This window comes from Bos indicus, chromosome 3 (genome assembly GCF_029378745.1).
Source record: "Bos indicus isolate NIAB-ARS_2022 breed Sahiwal x Tharparkar chromosome 3, NIAB-ARS_B.indTharparkar_mat_pri_1.0, whole genome shotgun sequence".
NCBI classification, from domain to species: domain Eukaryota; kingdom Metazoa; phylum Chordata; class Mammalia; order Artiodactyla; family Bovidae; genus Bos; species Bos indicus.
Genome location: NC_091762.1, coordinates 29,907,666 through 29,927,271, shown reverse-complemented (window position 1 = coordinate 29,927,271; position 19,606 = coordinate 29,907,666). Strand labels below are relative to the sequence as shown.

General features: G+C 39.6%; 1 protein-coding gene across 1 annotated transcript in view; it reads right to left on the bottom strand.

Moving 5' to 3' along the window:
- PTPN22 (protein tyrosine phosphatase non-receptor type 22) overlaps nucleotides 1–17,283 on the bottom strand; it is a 57,471-nt gene extending 40,188 nt beyond the window's left edge. Inside the window, exons 1-3 of the mRNA XM_070779798.1 lie at nucleotides 17,009–17,283; nucleotides 469–577; nucleotides 131–207 (exon numbers count right to left, since the gene is read on the bottom strand). Of these exons, the coding sequence (XP_070635899.1) occupies nucleotides 131–207; nucleotides 469–577; nucleotides 17,009–17,095 (273 nt within the window). The 5' untranslated portion in view covers nucleotides 17,096–17,283. The remainder of the gene's footprint in view (nucleotides 1–130; nucleotides 208–468; nucleotides 578–17,008) is intronic.
- Nucleotides 17,284–19,606: the final 2,323 nt, after the last annotated feature.

Sequence of the window (19,606 nt, the reverse complement as noted above, 5' to 3'; positions counted from 1 at the left end):
CTAAAGGGAAAGAGAAATTACATGGGGTAACTACAAAAAACATGCTCTTCTTCTTGTCTAGTATTCCTCCACCCCCCACCCCACCCCCATTTTTTTAAGTACCTAGAGAAATACAGAATATTCAATGTACCTTAATGAAGTTGGCATTGATGTAGCTGGAATCCTCATCAGAGGTTATCATGCACAGTTCTACTAGGCTATGGTCATCTATAATACAAAAGAAAGACTAATTAAGAGGGTTTGGTCAGAGGGCTTCTGTAAGTCTGAAACTAGCACTGTGAATAGTGGATGCTCATAAGTGATTAAAGAGTGAATGAATGAGTGAATGTTCTTTTGTAGTCATATACAGTACAAACTAATTTGTCAAAGCCATGATCCAGGATTAGGAATAGCAACCAATGGGTAAAAAGAGATAAGATGACTGAATTAGGGAAAAGGTACAAGTTTAAAGGGAGAAATGAAACTTACAGGGCAAAATATCCTTATATCTGTTTTTCTTGATATTCTTGGGCCTCTCAGCCACAGTTGTAGGATAGGTTTTATCTGCCTTATACTTGGAGGATAATCTTTTCAGCGTCTGTAATAAAATCACAATAATTCAATCATCCTAGGGAAAAGAGGCAAGAAGCTATCTCTAGAGAGATTTCCTTCCCCTCTGCCCAAATATTCCACTTTAGCTGTTTTAGCTTCCCTGGTGGCTCAGACTGTAAAGAATCTGCCTGCAGTGCAGGAGACCCAGGTTTGATCTCTGGGTCAGGAAGATCCCCTGGAGAAGGGAATGGCTACCTACTCCAGTATTCTTGCCTGGAGAATCCCATGGACAGAGGAGTCTGGCAGGTTACAGTCCATGGGGTTGTAAAGAGACAGACACAACTGAACAACTAACACACACTCACACATAGTATCCTCTAGGGCTGGTTCCATTCACAAGGGAGCCCAGAGCATAAGGACAACAGGGTTCAGTGACATTTGGAGAAGTGAAAAGATCACACTTAAGGCAACTGAGCTACAAATAGAAAAAACTTAGAGGTGAAACTAGTGAATATTTTTTAAAAAGTAACATCTTCTGAGCACAAATTCTGTGTTCCATCCAAAGAGACAGATAGTAAACGTTTGACTGACTTTCTTTACAGCTATTACAGGACTATTTTAAGTAGAAATGGAGCTTAAGATGAATACCATCTCTCTAGTTAGCAAAATTTCCAAGATTTCAGTCCCCAAAGCAGTCATTCTTTTATATAACCTAAACTTCAAGCCCACCCCTCAACCAAACATGAATCTTTAAATAGTATCACATTTCATTTGTAGACTATGATCTGGGTCAGTCAGAGGGTAGCATAATATGGTTGAAAAAGGCAGTGAAGTGTCTCCTTAAAAGTATCTCCTTATTCTCTGTTTTAAAGATGAGGAAACTGAGGCACAGAGAAATAAGTGCCCCAAGATCACAAAACTACCAAACACAATGTTCAGAATTCTAAACTGAGGTAGCCTAGAACTGGAGTCAGCGCTTAACCTATGTTGTGACCTGTATCCCATGACTAACGGCAGTCACTGGAGATGTGTGGGCATCTGTATTGTTAACCAGCTTTGTGGTTGATTCCAGTGTATATATCCGAGATGGGCACAGTACTGGCTGAATGAAGTTGGGCAAGTTATTTAATCTTTCAGTGTCTCAGTTGCTTTTTAAGTAAAGTGGGAGGATATTTGTCTTAGAGTTGTGAGTGAATTAAATGAGTTATCATATGTGCAGTACTGGTACAGAGTACCTGTTTAATAAAGAAAAGGTGTTGTTACTAAAACAATAAATAAATAAAATTATTCTCACTTGCCAATATTATAGTACAGAGTGAAATTTTGGGTCAGAAGAAATGATAGTTCCTCTTTAGCTCCATCTGATGAATCAACTTCACTCCATCTAATGAATCATCTTCATCCCAGATCCCATTATGACTCAAAGAAACTTCATGTAGTAGATCTGAAAACTGTATTGACTGTTACTCAGTTTGAGAAAGACAAGGGAAAAACATCCGTGGTAGCTAATAAATATTTATTGACTTGAACTGCAGAAAATAATTTTCATTATTTACCCACTATTTAATGATGACTTGGTCACGTGAAGATTATTATTTACTTCCTATGGGTCAGATCCCTCAGCATCTTCTCAGTCTTCATTCTCTTTAACTTAACTTCCTTCTTGAAATTTCCTCCTCCTTTTGCCCTTATTAGTCTATATCATTTTGGTTCTCCTCTTTCTTTTCTGACTTCTCCTTCCCTCTTCACATTCTTTCTTAATGCCTGTATGTCTGCTTCTGTCTCTAATTGTTAATTATCCAACATTCCAAAGTTAGGTCCTCAACTCTCTGCTCTTCTCACTAAGTACATTTGCTCAGAAACATCATCATAGAAGACGTACCAATGTTTTTAAAAATGTATCTAAGTGATTCGCATTGAATTATAATTCCAACCCCTATTGGATAACTTTCAATTTTTTTCAATGAGATTTGATTACTAATTTCCAGTCCTGAATTTCCAACCACGTTCTAGACATCTCCACTTAGATGTCTCAAACTGAGCACATCCCAAACTAAAATCATCACTGTCCTTACTGTGGAAAAGGCAATGGCACCCCACTCCACTTGCCTGGAAAATCCCATGGATGGAGGAGCCTGGTAGGCTGCAGTCCATGGGGTCTCTGAGAGTCGGACATGACTGAGCGACTTCACTTTCACTTTTCACTTTCATGCATTGGAGAAGGAAATGGCAACCCACTCCAGTATTCTTGCCTGGAGAATCCCAGGGATGGGGGAGCCTGGTGGGCTGCCGTCTATGGGGTCGCACAGAGTCGGACACGACTGAAGTGACTTAGCAGCAGCAGCAGCAGCAATCGTACTAAACTATTGCTTTCCTTATCTCTCTCATGCTAAAAACTACTTCAGCTAATCTCTCTTGCTACTAGAAAAAAAGAAAAACTCCTTAGCCGGGTTTTTCTGATTCTCCTCAGTTGGATCCCAAGTTAATTTTCCCATATTCCCTACTGTCCTACAGTTATGAGTCTCCCAAAGATTCATTTCTAGCTTCTTTCAAGATTGTACAAACTGATGTCACTGACAATTATATGTAACATCACTCCTTTAAAACTATGGGTTTCCTTTCCTTTCTCATAAAAATTTATATACCCAGTACTGCTTCTGCTTTTCTCACCCATGATTATGGACTATTTTTTTCCACAGGATAAACAATAGATAGCAATAAGGAAATAGAAAAAGAAAATTTCTCATGTGATTGGCAATAAGGGAAAAAAAAACTTAAAAAGAAGGAAATCACTATTTTACTTAATTGTTTATATTTCATGTAGAGTTTTCACATAATTAGGATGTATATCTATCTGTAGGAGTTTACTTAAGGACACTAATAACTAAGTCATTTTTTAAAAATGGGTGAGAAAGGGAGAATCTAAAATAAAGGAATGATGACACAGAGAGACGGAGATAAGAAAGGTAGGTGAAAATAAAAATTTGTTCCAACAAATCATCCAAATTCATCATTAGATTTCAAAATTAGCTCAGGGTAACTTAATAGCTGAGTCTGCAAGGAGAGGGAAAAAGTTGGGGTCATGAGAGATTTGTTAGCTGGGACTTCATTATACAACAAATTATCAAATATCTTGAATCTAATTAAACTGATTCCAAATAATAAATAGATCATTAATCATTATAACAACTCAAAGTATAGAAGAGAATGCTTTTTCCAAATAACAATGACAAATGGAACAGACAACTGTCTGCTTATCTGCTGGACCACAAATGCCAGCATGTATTGTTTTAATGACCATTTTTTTCTGTTTCTAGAGTTAAATCAGACACAGGCAACCTATATAAAAGCAGATATATAGTCACTTGTTAAATCCTAGTTTCTTACCATGGTTTGAATTCTTGTGGGTTTTCAGAATTGAATTTAGGAAGAGAGATGCTGAAATTATCTTTATGTAGCATATTTTTACACCAAAATGGATGAAAGCGGACTAGTTTCAGAATTTAAGGATGGAACACAAATACATGAAAGACCATAAAATATTTCCAACTTATGCCAATATCCAAGTTATACCAATTTTCAGCTCTCTCTGATCTTGTGCACCTTTATAATGATAATTTTCAACTAGCCATTGATTCTAGGGCTGCTGAAAAGATGTCAAATCCCAGAGAAGCTCATTCTAAAACTCTCCAGAACAGTTTATACTGTTATACTGTTTTTGTTTGTCTTGCTTTGCTTACTTGTGGAATGCTTTCCAGGGAGAATGCCATAGCCAAAGTTCTTTTTGAAAGGTATGCCTGAATTAATTTGGCAAAATTTCACAGATAAAAGTTTTATATGTGTGTAATGTATTATTGTTTAGCTGTCTTGACTGCCACCTTCAACAATGGGAGAGAATGGATTTTTTTAATTAATTAATTTTTTATTGAAGGATAATTGCTTTACAGAATTTTGCTGTTTTCTGTCAAACCTCAGCATGAATCAGCCATAGGTGTACATATATCCTCTCCCTTTTGAACCTCCCTCCCATCTCCTACCCCATCCCACCCTTCTAGATTGATACAAAGCCCCTGTTTGAGTTTCCTGAGTTTCCATACAGCAAATTCCTATTGGCTATCTATTTTACATATGGTAATATAAGTTTCCATGTCACTCTTTCCATACATGTCACCCTCTCCTCCCCTCTCCCCATGTCCATAAGTCTGTTCTCTGTCTGTTTCTCTATTGTTGGCCTGTAGATAAATTCTTCAGTACCATTTTTCTAGATTTCATATATATGATTAGAATGCATTAGAATATGATATTTATCTTTCCCTTTCTGACTCACTTCACTCTGTATAATAGGTTCTAGGTTCATCCAGCTCATCAGAGCTGACTCAGAGGCATTCCTTTTCATGGCTGAGTAATATTCCATTGTGTATATGTACCACAACTTCTTTATCCATTCATCTGTTGATGGACATCTAGGTTGCTTGCATGTTCTAGCTATTGTAAATAGTGCTGCAATGAACAATGGGATACATGTGTCTCTTTCAATTTTGGTTTCCTCAGGGTATATGCATAGGAGTGGGATTGCTGTGTCATATGGTGGTTTTATTCCTAGTTTTTTAAGGAATCTCCATACCGTCTTCCATAGTGACTGTATCACTTTACATTCCCAACAACAGTGCAAGAGCGTTCCCTTTTCTCCTCACCCTCTCCAGCATTTATTGTTTGTAGACTTTTTGATGATGCCATTCTGACTGGTGTAAGGTGACATCTCATAGTAGTTTTGATTTCTATTTCTCTAATAATGAGTGATGTTGAGCACCTTTTCATGTGTTTATTAGCCATCCATATGTCTCCTTTGGAGAACTGTCTGTTTAGGTCTTTTTCCCACTTTTTGATTGGGTTGTTTGTCTGACGATGAGTTATATGAGCTGCTTGTCTATTTTGGAAATTAATCCTTTGTCAGTTGTTTCATTTGCTATTATTTTCTTCCATTTTGAGGGCTGTCTTTTCACTTTGCTTATAGTTTCCTTTGCTGTGCAAAAGCTTTTAAGTTTAATCAGGTCCCACTTGTTTACTTTTGTTTTTATTTCCATTACTCTAGGAGGTGGGTCATAGAGGATCTTGCTTTGATTTATGTCGTCGAGTGTTCTGCCTATGTTTTCCTCTAAGAGAATGGATTTTTATTTCCTACTCTGTTCCTTCTCCCAGAGTTATCTGGCTGGATGACAAATGCAGACATTCTTTTAGCAAAACATCACATAGGAAATGCCTGTAGAACTGTTAATTTGGAAAGTGTGAAAGATTTTTTTTTTTTCAGATGTCTTACCTAAAGGTCAGATTACTGTGAAGGTCTTTTTCTCACTCCCCTTCTCTCTCTGCTAGACCCTCAGGGCTCCAACAGCCAACCAGGGAATAAAGCAGAGCCAACTCAGGACAGAGAACTAGTAAACCTCACAAGAATAAGAGAAAATCTGAAGGTTGGAAGGAAAAGAGTATAAAAGAGAAAGCAGAGCCATGAGGGTGGGTTGGGTTGGGGGAGAAAAGAGAGGTTGAAGGGAGAAAGTATTTCTCTACCAACCGCAAAGTGGATATGAGTTCCCTAAAGGCAACACCAATGAGAGAAATCAGGGAATGAAGAAAAGCTGCTGAGAGAATAGAGAAAAGGGGCCTCCTGAGTCCTGATCATTTGTAATGTATGAGAAACAATTCTGTGCATATGCTTGATAAGCTAAAAGTATGCTGATTTGGTTTGTGGACTATACCCCTTTTCTTTCTTTTTTTTTTTCGGAATAATTTTTTAATATTTATTTTTATTTATTTATTTGGCTGTGCTGGGTCTTAGTTTCCACATGCAGGATTTTCCATCTTCGTTGCACTATGCAGGATCTTTAGTTGGGGCATTTGAACTCTCAGTTGTGGCATGTGGGATCTAGTTCCCCGACCAGGGATAGAACCTAGGCCCTCTGCATTGGGAGCACGGAGTCTTAGCCTCCGGACCACCAGGAAAGCACCCCCATTTCAAGACAGGAAAACAGAACTGAGGCTCTGGCTATGAAATTGTGGAAATCAGGACTGAATCTATTGCATGCTCTTTTTCACTGACTAGAAAAGCAATTGCTAGTAAATGAATCAACATCACTCTCAAAAGAGAACAGGAAGAAAGAAGAAAGCACAAGACTGCATTTGGTGTTCGCACTCTCTGCCTTGGAGGACTACACTATTGTATAGAAAACAGAGCATGAGTTACATCTGGGTGTGGGGAAAAATCAGCCTTGGCCCTCCTGAGCTAGGCAGAAGAGGGGACTCAAAGTTGAAGTGTCTTAAGGTAGTTCTTCATCGCCTTACAATATTACAGTATTGTAATATTACAGTTTTATCTATTCCAAGTCTCCAACAGGATAGAGACAGCATGAATGCAAAGGAATGGAATTAGGAGTTCAGGCCTTTATGTCCAGCAAACAAGGCTACCACTAGCAGGAATGGGGAACAAGACTGAACTGGCCCTGAGTGTGCACACAATCATCTTCAACTAGACAGGCAAGCTTACGGGGATCGTGTTGCCACACATTGGTCAGGTAAGTGAGCAAGTGGGAAAGCAGTAGCTAAACTTGGGTGAGTAAACAAAGAGTTTCAAATTTAGATCAATAAATGTAAGGATATGGCAAAAAGAAATGGATTTAAATGTATTTTAAATGTCCAGTGAATAACTTTAAACATGGGACTGGATGGTCCTACATGGGACTGGAGGCTGAAGATGGAACTGGAATAAACGAGCTTTACGGATAATATGATATATTTATTCTAGTGGAAGCACTAAAAAAATCTGCACCTTAATGGGTACAATGGAGTAGGAAATGGCAACTGACTCCATGATTCTTGCCTGGAAAATTCCACGGAGAGAGGAGCCTGGCGGGCTAAAGTCCATAGTGTTGCAGACAGTCAGACACAACTGAGGGACTGAGCATAATGGGTACAAAAGTCAGGAAATGCTGATAAGTTTGTTCAAGTGATAGGCCAATTCCCATAAATGAGTCATTTCAACCCAACAGATGTTTGTGCACTTGCTATGCAGGAGGTACTGTGTTCATAACTGCTTGGCTAGTATTGTTATAAATAAATACAGAACTAGGATGTATCTATATCTTCTCTATAGAGCTAAGATGTATCCAGGTCTTCTCTGGTCTGTCTATGTTAAAGTCTTCACAAGTTGCTACAACACCAACCTGACTTCTAGTGCATTATAAACCGACATTAGCGCTTGACCTTCAGGACTGGATATCTTCTTTCTATTAGGGTTCATTGAATGCTTCATATTTAATAAATGTCTTTGTATTAATAAATTCCGTATTTACCTTTTCTACAAAAGCACCTCATATCCAGGAAGCATAAAATTCTTTTTTTTGCTTTTTATTGTTTAAATGGAACCCAACAACACTAAAAGAAAAATTTTAATATAGATTTTTTAAAGTAAAAAGTAACACATATGAATTGCAGAAATTTTTAGAATATACAGAACCCATAAAAAGATGATTAAAAATCACCTTATCTATAACCCTCAGAGTTAATTATTCTTAATATTTTGAAATATTACATTCCAGCCTTTTATTCACGTGTGTAATGAAGATGGGCTCATACTGCACATAGGGTTTTATAACTTGCTCTCTTTACTTAACAGTTTGCATTCTTCTACATTATCTGTGGGCCTCCCTGGTGGCTTAAACATTACAGAATCCACTTGCAGACCCTTCTATTGTATGAGATGCAACATAAGTTACTTAACCCATTCCTTTATACTCTTGGACATTTAAGTTGCTTTCAATCTTCCTAAACAATCCAACAATATTACAATAGGTGGCCAGAATCAATATAAATATCTTTCATTATTTCCTTCACATGAATTCTTAGGAGTGTTCAACGAATTTGCCTGTTTTGAAGGCTTTTTATCCATATTACAAAATATACATCAGAACCAGTATACAAATTTTGCCTCCAGAAAGTTATAACAGCAATGTTTGAGATCAATATACCAGCCATGTAGAAGCCTGCATAATTCTAAATGCTGACCAACATAAAGATTATGATGTTTTAAGTATAGATGCATTTGGTAGGTAAAGTGTTATTAGTTGTATTTTATGTTATTTGAATTTCCCTTTACAGTTTCCTCTCTCCGAAACAGTTTTTAGAAGGAAGAAAATACGCTGTAATCGCATCACCCTACCTGTATGAAACTGTGTTCCTGTTTCTGTATTCACATCCAGTCTTTGAACAAATACGTATAGGCATCCAACAAACTCATATATGCGTATTTAGCACACTTGCCATTCTCTAAACTCACTTTTTCCACATGATCATACTTTTTTTTTTAACACGTGCTTTTTAAATCAAGATGCCTTGACTACCTCCAATGTAGAAAAGAAAAAAGCATCTAAGGAGTTTTAACCATAAAGGAATGCATCAAACTGACCAGCATGAAACATATAACCAAGCCTTAACCCATATTTAACACAATGGCTGAAAAGCACATGTAATAAAACCACAGTTGGTTGTAGTAGTTGACCAAAGTGAATACCTATTCCCCTGTAAATTATCATTGATCGGATTTAAAAAATGCATTAAAGGAAGAGGATAATCTTCATTAAGTTTAGAAGAAGGAAAATAAAGTCATTAGTGTCCAGAAAAAAGTGGTGAACACTATCCTGAGGGTTCAAACAAAGAGATGAAGACATTGTATACCATCACAGTTGAGGTCACTAAAATCACCATGCTTATCAAGCAGCTTTCTTACTATCATTGGCTTCTCATGTAAGTTTCTCTCCAAATTCAGAGACTGTGGTGGCCAGTCAATGCAAACTTCTATTCTGACAATAATTTTTCTCCACCCAAAATTACTAAATTGGCATTCTTATTTTTGGTGAATTTCATATGTATTTGCCTGATTCTGATCATCTCTCAGTGTACTGACAAAATTGATTTTTTAGACCAACAAAGCTAAAGTCAAGACACTGAATTATGGTGACTCAAAATAGTTAATACTACCCTAAGTGACTATTTGGTCTCTCTCAGTGCACTCTCGGAGAAGGCAATGGCGACCCACTCCAGTACTGTTGCCTGGAAAATCCCATGGACGGAGGAGCCTGGTAGGCTGCAGTCCATGGGGTCGAGTAAGAGTCAGGCACAACTGAGCAACTTCACTTTCACTTTTCACTTTCATGCATTGGAGAAGGAAATGGCAACCCACTCCAGTATTCTAGCCTGGAGAATCCCAGGGACAGAAGAGCCTAGTGGGCTGCCGTCTATGGGGTCGCACAGAGTTCAGACACGACTGAAGTGACTTAGCAGCAGCAGCTAAGATCACTCTGTGATCACAGCAGTAATTGCATATATTAAACCTTGGCAGAATTCATAAAAATGGGACTTCAGTGGTCTAGTGGTTAAGACTGTGCTTCTACTGCAGGGGGCATGGGTTTGATCCCTTGTCAGGGAAGCTCTGCCTGCCACACAGTATGGTGTAAAAAAATGCTTTTAAAAAGAATTCATAAAAATGATTAGAAAAAACTAAGACCCAGCTACATGCAACTAAATGAATTTTAGAAATACAATGTAGAATGAAAAAGGAAAATATTTAAAATGTATACATGACATTTTATTTACATAGAATTCAAAAACAGGTAAAATTAATCTCTATTGCTTAGTGATATATGGCCTTGAAGCTATGTAAAACAAAGGAAAAAATAATATTGTGATAGTGTTTACCTCTAGTCAGGTGGAAGTTGAGAGGAGCTATGATCTGGAAGGACACCTAAAGGATTTCTGGGGTGTGGCAATGTTCTATTTCTTGATCTGAGTGGTACTTATATAGATACCTGCTTTATTACTAATTGTTAAATTGTATTTGTGTGTTTAAAGCACTTTCCTGTGTGTATGTTATATTCTACAGTTCTCTTAAGAAGTTGAGTGTTGTGCCATGCTAAGTCGCTTCAGTCATGTCCAACCCACCAGGCTCTTCTGTCCGTGGGATTCTCTAGGCAAGAATACTGGAGTGGGTTGCCATGCCCTCCTCCAGGGGATCTTCCTGACCCAGGGATCGAACCTGCGTCTCTCGTGTCTCCTGCTTTGGCAGGCAGGTTCTTTACCACTAGCTCCACCTGGGAAGATGGATGGATAAACAGGAGTGGGGAGATGTGGTGGAGACCAAGAGCACAAACTCAAAAGTTAAATAGTTTTATTTCAAATCTGAGTTCTACAACTTATGACCTCCATGACATTAGGTAAGTTGTTTGATTTCTCTGACCCTCAGTGTCTACCACGTAGCAAATACTATTCTAGTTATTGAGGATATCAATATAAGCAGAAGTAAATCTGAGCCTTGCCTTTGTGGAGCTTCAGTCTGATGGGAAAGCAGACATTAATCAAATAACAACACAAATGAATGTATAATTGGAACTGTGATAAATGCTATGAACACTTTACTAAAGCTGGGGACTGGGGAGAAACTTTTAAAAAATGACAGATGGTGCTGAGGGCTTATTTGATTTATTTAGGGAGGTCAAAGAAGGCTTCTCTGAGAAAGTGACCACCAAATTGATATCTGAAGAATTATGAAGTGTTAAGTAGGTAAAAGAGGAGAGTGAAGGAATATTCAAAGCAGAGGTAACAGCATGTGTACAAAGTTCTGTGGCAGAGGAGACATAACAAGGACAAGAAACTGAGCATGCTGTAAAAAGCTGGAGAACTCGGCAGTGGGTCCCTGTGGGACTTTATTAGCGTTCATTACAAATGGCTCTTTGGGAATTAAATAAGGCTCTGTTCTTGAAGCACTCAAGCAGAGAATCTGGAACATGATTCAGTGGGTTAGCTATTATGGAAAATACACAAACAGTAAGTTTATATGAGGAAATGCAGATTGAAAATAGTGATGAAAAGTTTTCAGGCTTGGAGATCAAATTAAAGTAACATAACAAAGTACTGTTTTATACTAATTACATTTAAAAACTAAAACATGATTTTACTTGATGTAGTTTAAGTATAGAGGCTAAGAGGACTTGGAATCAAACATATCAGAGTTCCAAATCCTGGTTTTACTATTTCAAGGATAAGATGAAGATAATTATTTCCTCTTGGGGTTGTTGTAGTGATTAAGATCATATATGGTAAACCACTTTGATAGCCTAGCATATGATAAGCAGTCAAAAAATTTATCTATTACTGTCTTTTTCAGATATTAACTGAGACTAGTTCATGAGTCGCTAAGTCATGTCTGACTCTTCCCAACCTCGTGGACTGTAGCCCACCAGGCTTCTGTGTCCATGGGAATTCCCAGGCAAGAATCCTGGAATGGGTTGCCATTTCCTTCTCTAGGGAATCTTCCTGACCCAGGGATCAAACCCTGGGCTCCTGTATTGCATGCAGTTTCCTGCATTGCAGGCTGATTCTTTACCTACTGAGCTACCCGGGAAGTGCTGGTGCTAGAGAATATGATCAATTCAGATACTGTAAGTTTAAAAAAAACTCTCTTGGAAATACATTTGGCAAAACTTTACCAATTAAATGCTAATACTCTTTGGTCCAGTAATAACACTTTTGGGCATCTAGCTCCAGGATATAATCCAAACAAAGGGAAAACCACAAGGACACCTATTGCAGTGTTATCAATAATCATGAAAAATGAGAAATAACCTCACTTCCAACCACAGAAAAATAAATTATTTGGGTGCCTACTCATGTCAGGCATTTTATATATTTATTCTTTTCACATAAATTTTTCACAGTGAATATTATTTTTGTTACCACTTCTTTTTTTTTTTTTGGCAGGGAGGCCGTGTCTGTTCTTAGTTGCAGCATGTGTGATCTCTCCGTTGAGGTATGTGGGCTTATGGAGGAGGAAATGGCAACCCATTCCAATATTCTTCCCTGGAAAATCCCATGGACAGAGAACCCTGGTGGGCTACAGTCCATGGGGTCACAAAGAGTCAGATACGACTTAGTGTCTGATCATACATACAGGCTTAGTTGCCACGAAGTATGTGGGATCTTAGTTCCCCAATCAGGGATGGAACCTCTGTCCGCTGGATTGGAAGGCAGATTCTTAATCACTGGACCACCAGGGAAGTCTAGTTACCACTTAGGTTCTTTGTTCAAGGTCACATAACTAATAATAGGCAGAATGCAAACTTAAACCCAGACTTATATGACTCCAAAGTTGTTACAAGAACAGCAAGACTGCCTTAACTCAAAAGTAAATTCCACCACTTACTAGCTATGTGACCCGGAGCAAGTCAGATAACCTCTCTGGGTCTCGGTTTCCTCATCCATAAAATGAAAATAATAACAGTGCCTTCTTCAATAGATTTAAATGAGTTGACATATAAAAGTGTTTAAAACAGTTTCCGTAAGAGGTATAAAAGTATTAGCTATTACTTCATTATATTTTCAATATATTATCCTGCATCAAAAGTCATTAATATAGATTTTAATCAATATGATAATTTTGTTGCAGTAAGTGAAAATATGAGAATATAAAATAATAGCTATGCTTATAATTACAATGATATGAAAAGCATCCTATGAATGGAGAAAAACTAGAATTTTTTTACCCCCTAAAATTTTATTTGTTGGGATGTGGGTACTATGGTGATTTTCTTTTAACTTGTAATAGCATTGTTTTATAAAAATGACAATAAAAGTTTTATTCTTTTTAAGTATCTTTAAGATTTTCAATAGTATGATTACATACTGCTATTTCTGCCATATAGAAACTATGCCAACTAGGGACTTACCTTTAGTCTAGGTTCTATGAGGGACTCGGTTATTGGCTGAAGCAAGATATTATTGCATAAGGATTAATTTCACAGACTCTGATATGACAGATCCAGGTTAAATTTCATGTCTATGGTTGAGCAGCTGAGTGAACTTAAGCCAATTATTTAACTTCTTAGAGCCGCATTCTCCTTATCAGTAAGTCAGAGATCAGAACTACCTCATAGGTTTTTTTTTAATGAGTAATAAATAAGATAATGGATGTGATGTTTCCTTGACATCCCACCAAGACCAGCACAATTATAATTAAATATTTAATAGAGTAATTAGTTGTTTAATATCTGCCTCTCTAAGACATCTCTAATGTCTTAAAAAGATAAGCTCCACTAAAGCATGAAGTATCACAGAACCAGTATCCAGCACAATGCTTTGCACGTAGTAAGCACTCAATAAATATTTGAATGAAGGCATGAGAACCTTATAGGAGTGGTTAGTGATAGTTTCAACTACAGAATTATTATTAAGAGACTTCCCTGATGGTCCAGAGGTTAAGAATGCCAGTGCAGGGGACACAGGTTTAATCCCTGGTCTGGGAAGATTCCACATGCCATGGGGCAACCAAGCCCATGTGCTACAACTATTGAAGCTCACATGCTCTAGAGCCCTCGAGCCACAACCACTGAGCCCACATGCTGCAACTACTGAAGCTGTGTGCCCTAGAGTCCATGCTCCACAACAAGAGAAGCCGCCTCGATGAAAAGCCAGAGCGCTGCAGCTAGAGTAGCCCCCGCTTGCTGCAACTAGAGAAAGCCTGAGTGCATCAGTGAAGACCCAGTGCAGCCAAAAATAATAATAAATAAAAGATAAATAAAAATTTTAGACAACAACAAAATAGGAGGATTATTGAGTTTAGCCTTAGCTTGGGAAAAAGACCTTGGCACGAGAAAAAGACCAAAGCAGCCCAGTACCGGCTCTAGCTGTCATAGCAGGGCTTTGTGCGCTGCACAAAGATACTTGACCAAGGGGGAAGTGGGGACTGATAGCTAAGCCATGAACCCAGTGGGGGCAGGGTGTACAGAGTATCTACCTGGAAGTAGAGATATCTTTCGATAATTCCTGCAGAAGTGAAGTGAAGTCGTTAAGTCGTGTCCAACTCTGCGACCCCATATACTGTAGCCTACCAGACTCCTCCGTCCATGGGATTTTCCATGCAAGAGTACTGGAGTGGGTTGCTATTTACTTCTCCAGGGGATCTTCCCAACCCAGGGATTGAATCCGGGTCTCCCTCATTGTAGGCAGACGCTCTACCGTCTGAGCCACCAGGGAAGTTAATTCCCACAGAGACACTCCTATTTAGGCCAGCAGTGGCCATGTGTCACAGAATCAGCCCTCAAATTTCAGAAACATCAAATCCTGGGAGAATATATTCAGAGCTGAAGATGGAATGGGGACATGACCAGGTGGAAAGCCTTCCTATTGAAGAGCAGTATTTACCTTGTCCCAGCCAGCATCCTGGCCCCATTCACCACCCCCCACCTCCCCCCAAGCTACTCTTTCTGGTATCTCAGCTGAACATTTAGGTGGGGCTGAAGGAAAAACTCTGTTTTTCCACTGGAGGACATGAGTCAGTGAACAGTGAGGTTCCACTTAATCACCACCCAAAAACAAGGTTCTTAAAATTAGGAGCTAGAAAAGCAAGGAAGTGATTAATATAAAAGTCAGGAGAGTGATTATTCCTTGGGCAGGGCAGGGTAGGGTGGGTGTGGGGGCGAGGGTGGGGGCGAGGGACCTGATGAGGAAGGGACACATAGGGGCTGACAATGTTCTGTTCTTTGACCTGGTGGTAGTTACTTTACAATTATACTTGGGTTTTATGTAGTTTTCTAAATGTGTATTATCACAATTTTAAACAGCTGGAAAAAACACAAACTATAAAAGGTTTTTAAGCAGGGAAAAAAAAAAATAACCAGATCACTTGGTGGTATTAAAAGATCACTTGAGTGTCAAACGGAAAATTGATTGAAGGGAGGGCAAGGCTAGAGCAGAGAAAACAGGAGGTGAGGTAGCTGCTATAATTTGGTGAGAGGTTATAATGACTGAGCTAAGAAGAGGTAAAATGTCAGAGAGGTAGTCTATATTACTTTCTAAAACATAACCAAAATAAAACAGAGGCTGCCCCTGCCCCTTCAGCTCGCTTCTTACCTCTCTGTATTGGAGATATTTGGCTCAGGAGTTCTAGCCCAGGGCCAGGTACATGTTTAAGACACATGGGCCAGGCTTTCTACCTCCCCTCCCTCCCTGCTAATTCTACTAGAGGGACTCAGACTCTTTGGCCAGTGGGAACTAGAGTGTCATTTTTTATGACACCACGGTATTATCGAAGTTGAGCTGACACAAGGGTTTCTATCATAATATGAGATCACATCATAATATCTAATCACTCGAGAATCTGCAGAGCGTTTTCACATCTTACTATCTGGTCGGGAAGATCCCTTGGAGGAGAGCATGGCAACCCACTCCAGTATTCTTGGCTGGAGAATCCCACGGTCAGAGAAACCTGGTGGGTTATAGTACATAGGGTCACACAGAGTCGGACACGACTGAAACAACTTAGCACAAACACATCAGAATGTTAGCTCCGTGAGGGCAAAGGTTTTCTGTTCACTGCTATCTCCTCGGTGCCTGGAACTAAACTTGATACATAGCATGTGCTCAATAAATTTACTGAATGAATAGTCACATTTAAGTATTAGTATTGATCTTTAGTCATCACAATAATCTTGTGCAGAGAGGTAGGACATAAATTATTATCTCCATTTCAGAACTCAGAAAACAGAGACTCAGTGAGATTAAGGAACATGCCAAGTAGTAAAAAATTCTCTTATTTTTTCAATATCCTCACAACTGCAAAGGTAAGGTTTGAAGTTCTTACAGAGCCGAAACATCAGCTGGAGCTATTCCAAAACACATAATAAGTACTCTCAGACATCCTATGTCATCTGAAGTGCTGGGTTATAAGATGAATGAGGCTGACCCAGTTGCCACTGCATCAGTAAGCACCGTTCTGCTAGAGGAAATACAGTGTCCCCCTAGGTAACCAAACCTTAGGCTACCTTGTGCCTACGTTTCTCTCCATCTCCCTCACCTTTCTTTACTCTCCATCCTGGCCATTCCACCCCTCCAAGCAAAAGAAGATTAAGGAAAACCCCGTTACTGTAAAAGCACATGTTCTTTTATTTTTTCTTCATTAAAAAAAGCAAAAATGAATATGGCAGAAAGTAGTTAGGGTGCTCTTCAAGAGTTTTTGTCATCCAAATGGAACCCACTGAAGGGCTCCATAAAAGCATAATGCTCCATGAAAAGTTAGTCTTGGTTTCTTTCCTCTTGACATTAATTAAAATTAGCTCTTTGACGCATAAACCCAACTCGGATACCTGGGAACTCCAGATGTTCAATTAATATCATATTTATGCAACTGGAATTATGTATGTCATCTATAGGAGTCCTAGTCAAAGTCTAAGAACTAGCAAGGAAAATTTTTAAAACTGTATTTTGGAGAAAATAACTAGAATACACACAAACCACTTAGAGAAATCAAACTTTTAGGTTGCCTTCTTCCCCTGAAAGTTCTGAAATTCACTTTATCCGAAGAACAACTTGATCTATGAGAGTTGAACCACTATCAAACAGTCTATGTAACTGGTCTGAGAGTGTCACACATAGAACTTACCAGAAATTCATTAGCAAACTCCTCTTTGTTACTCTTCCTGTGTTGTGCCTCATCCAAGAACTTCTGCAGAATTTCTCTTTGGTCCATGCTGCAGGGAGAGAGAGACAGTCTACGAGTGGGTTAAGGGAGGGCATGTCAGATGTGTGTCATGGCCGAGACAGCACTGAGAAGCCACTGAAGCCGCTTGAGCAGAGCATGTTGAAGGCTGTGGTTTACTGACTTCATCACAAGCCCTAGAGGAAATTAGTATGTAACCAGCCTCTGTGGTCACACAACAAAGCCAGCACCCTCACTCCTGGGCCCTAGCGCCTCCCTTCTCAAGAAAGCAACCTGGTTGCAGTTCAAGTTTTTAACAAAGAAGAGGGTAGCTAGAACACAACGTATGTGTGGTATGCTTATCTCTGAGACTACTCCATTCCATTGCCTGTGAGCAAACTTCATCATTTTTCTTGCTTCCTAGAGAAAAGGCAGAATTACAGGTTTCCTGGATGGTTTCTGCCACCTCTCATTTCCCCAGTGAGCACAAAAACCCTGTTGACACCTTCTATTTCCTCCTGTCCCAAAAGAAGTCCGTAAAAGTTCTTGTGGGCCCAGAAGAGGAGACAGTTTGGAGACACTGTTCAGAGTTAAGACACCTTCTAAAGCTTTCTTGTCAGTGTGATCAGTGGCAATGTCTGTCCATCAGAGAAGGCATTTTTGTTGAATTTTTGCTTCTGCCATATAGAGCTAACTCCCTTTCAGATGAAGCAAAGTCAGCTGCTTCTGAGAGTCTGTGTCTCTCCCAGGACTGGGGAAGTGCTCACCTCCAGTAAGGGAAGTGCAGCTGATTTCAGGACCCCCACCCCCACCTTCCAGCACTTTCTGAGCTTCATTTGGTTTCTAGATATAAAGACTAAGAGCCCTGGTCTACATGGGATCCACGAGCACAGTGGCCCTGTAAAGAGGACCTGACCAGGAAGTTGGCACAAAATCCCCTGTATTAATGCTAGTAAAATATGAGGGAGCAGAAAGAGAGTAACCAGGCTAGAATACTGGAGAGGGTTGCCACATCCTCCTCCAGCAGATCTTCCTGACCCAGGGATCAAACCCAGGTCTCCTACATCTCCTTCAGTGGCAGGTGGGTTCTTTACCACTAGTGCCACTTGGGAAGTCCCAGTAAAATATGAAGGAACAGAAAAAAGAGTCAAATCAACCACTTTGCTGATAACAATACACCTTTTAGGGCAGAAAGCCTGAAGAACTATTTCTAGAGAAGATATTTATACTCTGCAACCAAAGCCTGGAGAAAAGCCATTGTTTCTGGAAGCCACACTGTTCATGTAGGGTTTGGGCCCTGATAGGTAGGCTGTTCTAGAAAAAGCTCCCATGTATCAGCTTACATGAGTTCTCTCCTCAATGGGTACAAGCCTACCCAAGCATGTCTCATTTGGTGTGATAATGAACCAAAAATCAGTATAACATCTCTATTTGAGGACAGAAGATCAGTAAATAAGATGTTAACAAAATGAGTCTGAAATAATCATGAAGAAAATTTGGAAATGTGCTGTTAAAACTTCCTCTATTTGCTATTAGCAATCCTTTCTGTTTTGCAACATTATTCAAACTTTCTTTAGGAAATGATTCTGAACACTATTCGGCTGCATCTACTTTGCTGCTGCTGAGTCACTTCAGTCGTGTCCGACTCTGTGCGACCCCATAGACGGCAGCCCACCAGGCTCCCCCGTCCCTGGGATTCTCCAGGCAAGAACACTGGAGTGGGTTGCCATTTCCTTCTCCAATGCATGAAAGTGAAAGTGAAGTTGCTCAGTCGTGTCTGACCCTCAGCGACCCCATGGACTTCAGCCTACCAGGCTCCTCCGTCCATGGGATTTTCCAGGCAACCGTACTGGAGTGGGGTGCCATTGCCTTCTCCAGCATCTACTTTATTGAGCCTTATAACAGGGAAGGAAAGGTCACTGAGGTATCTTGCTTACAGGCAGTGTGAAGTCAATGAAGAATTTCAATTTAGATCCACCTAATAAAATGAACCATATTTTCAACACTTGTTGAGAGCAGAATGTCGGGAGAGTGTGTAATTTCCTCAGTTCTGTCTCACCGCAACAAAGATTTCAAACAGTGGACCAGTGTTACAGCTCTACAGCTCAGTTTTATTTATTCCATAAACAAAGGATAGTACAGCCTCAAGGCCTCAATCCCTCTTGGCTTCCTCTTTTTATATGTTTTGTCTCCTCCCTGCTGAGCCTGCCCTATGCAAATTAGGGCTAGCCAGGAAGGAGGCATTTTTGTTTCACCTGAGGTTCTCAGTCCAGTCCATGGATTTTCTTTTGTTCCGTTTCTGCGAGCTTTTTCCTTTTTTTGTTGTTTAGCCATCACCATTTTAGACTCCTCTTTCCTATTCTAACTATGGAGCAGGAGTTCGGTTCAGTTCAGTCGCTCAGTCGTGTCCGACTCTTTGCGACCCCATGAATCGCAGCACACCAGCCCTCCCTGTCCATCACCGACTCCCGGAGTTTACTCAAACTCATGTCCATTGAGTTGGTGACGCCATCCTCTGTCGTCCCCTTTTCTTCCTGCCCCTAATCCTTCCCAGCATCAGAG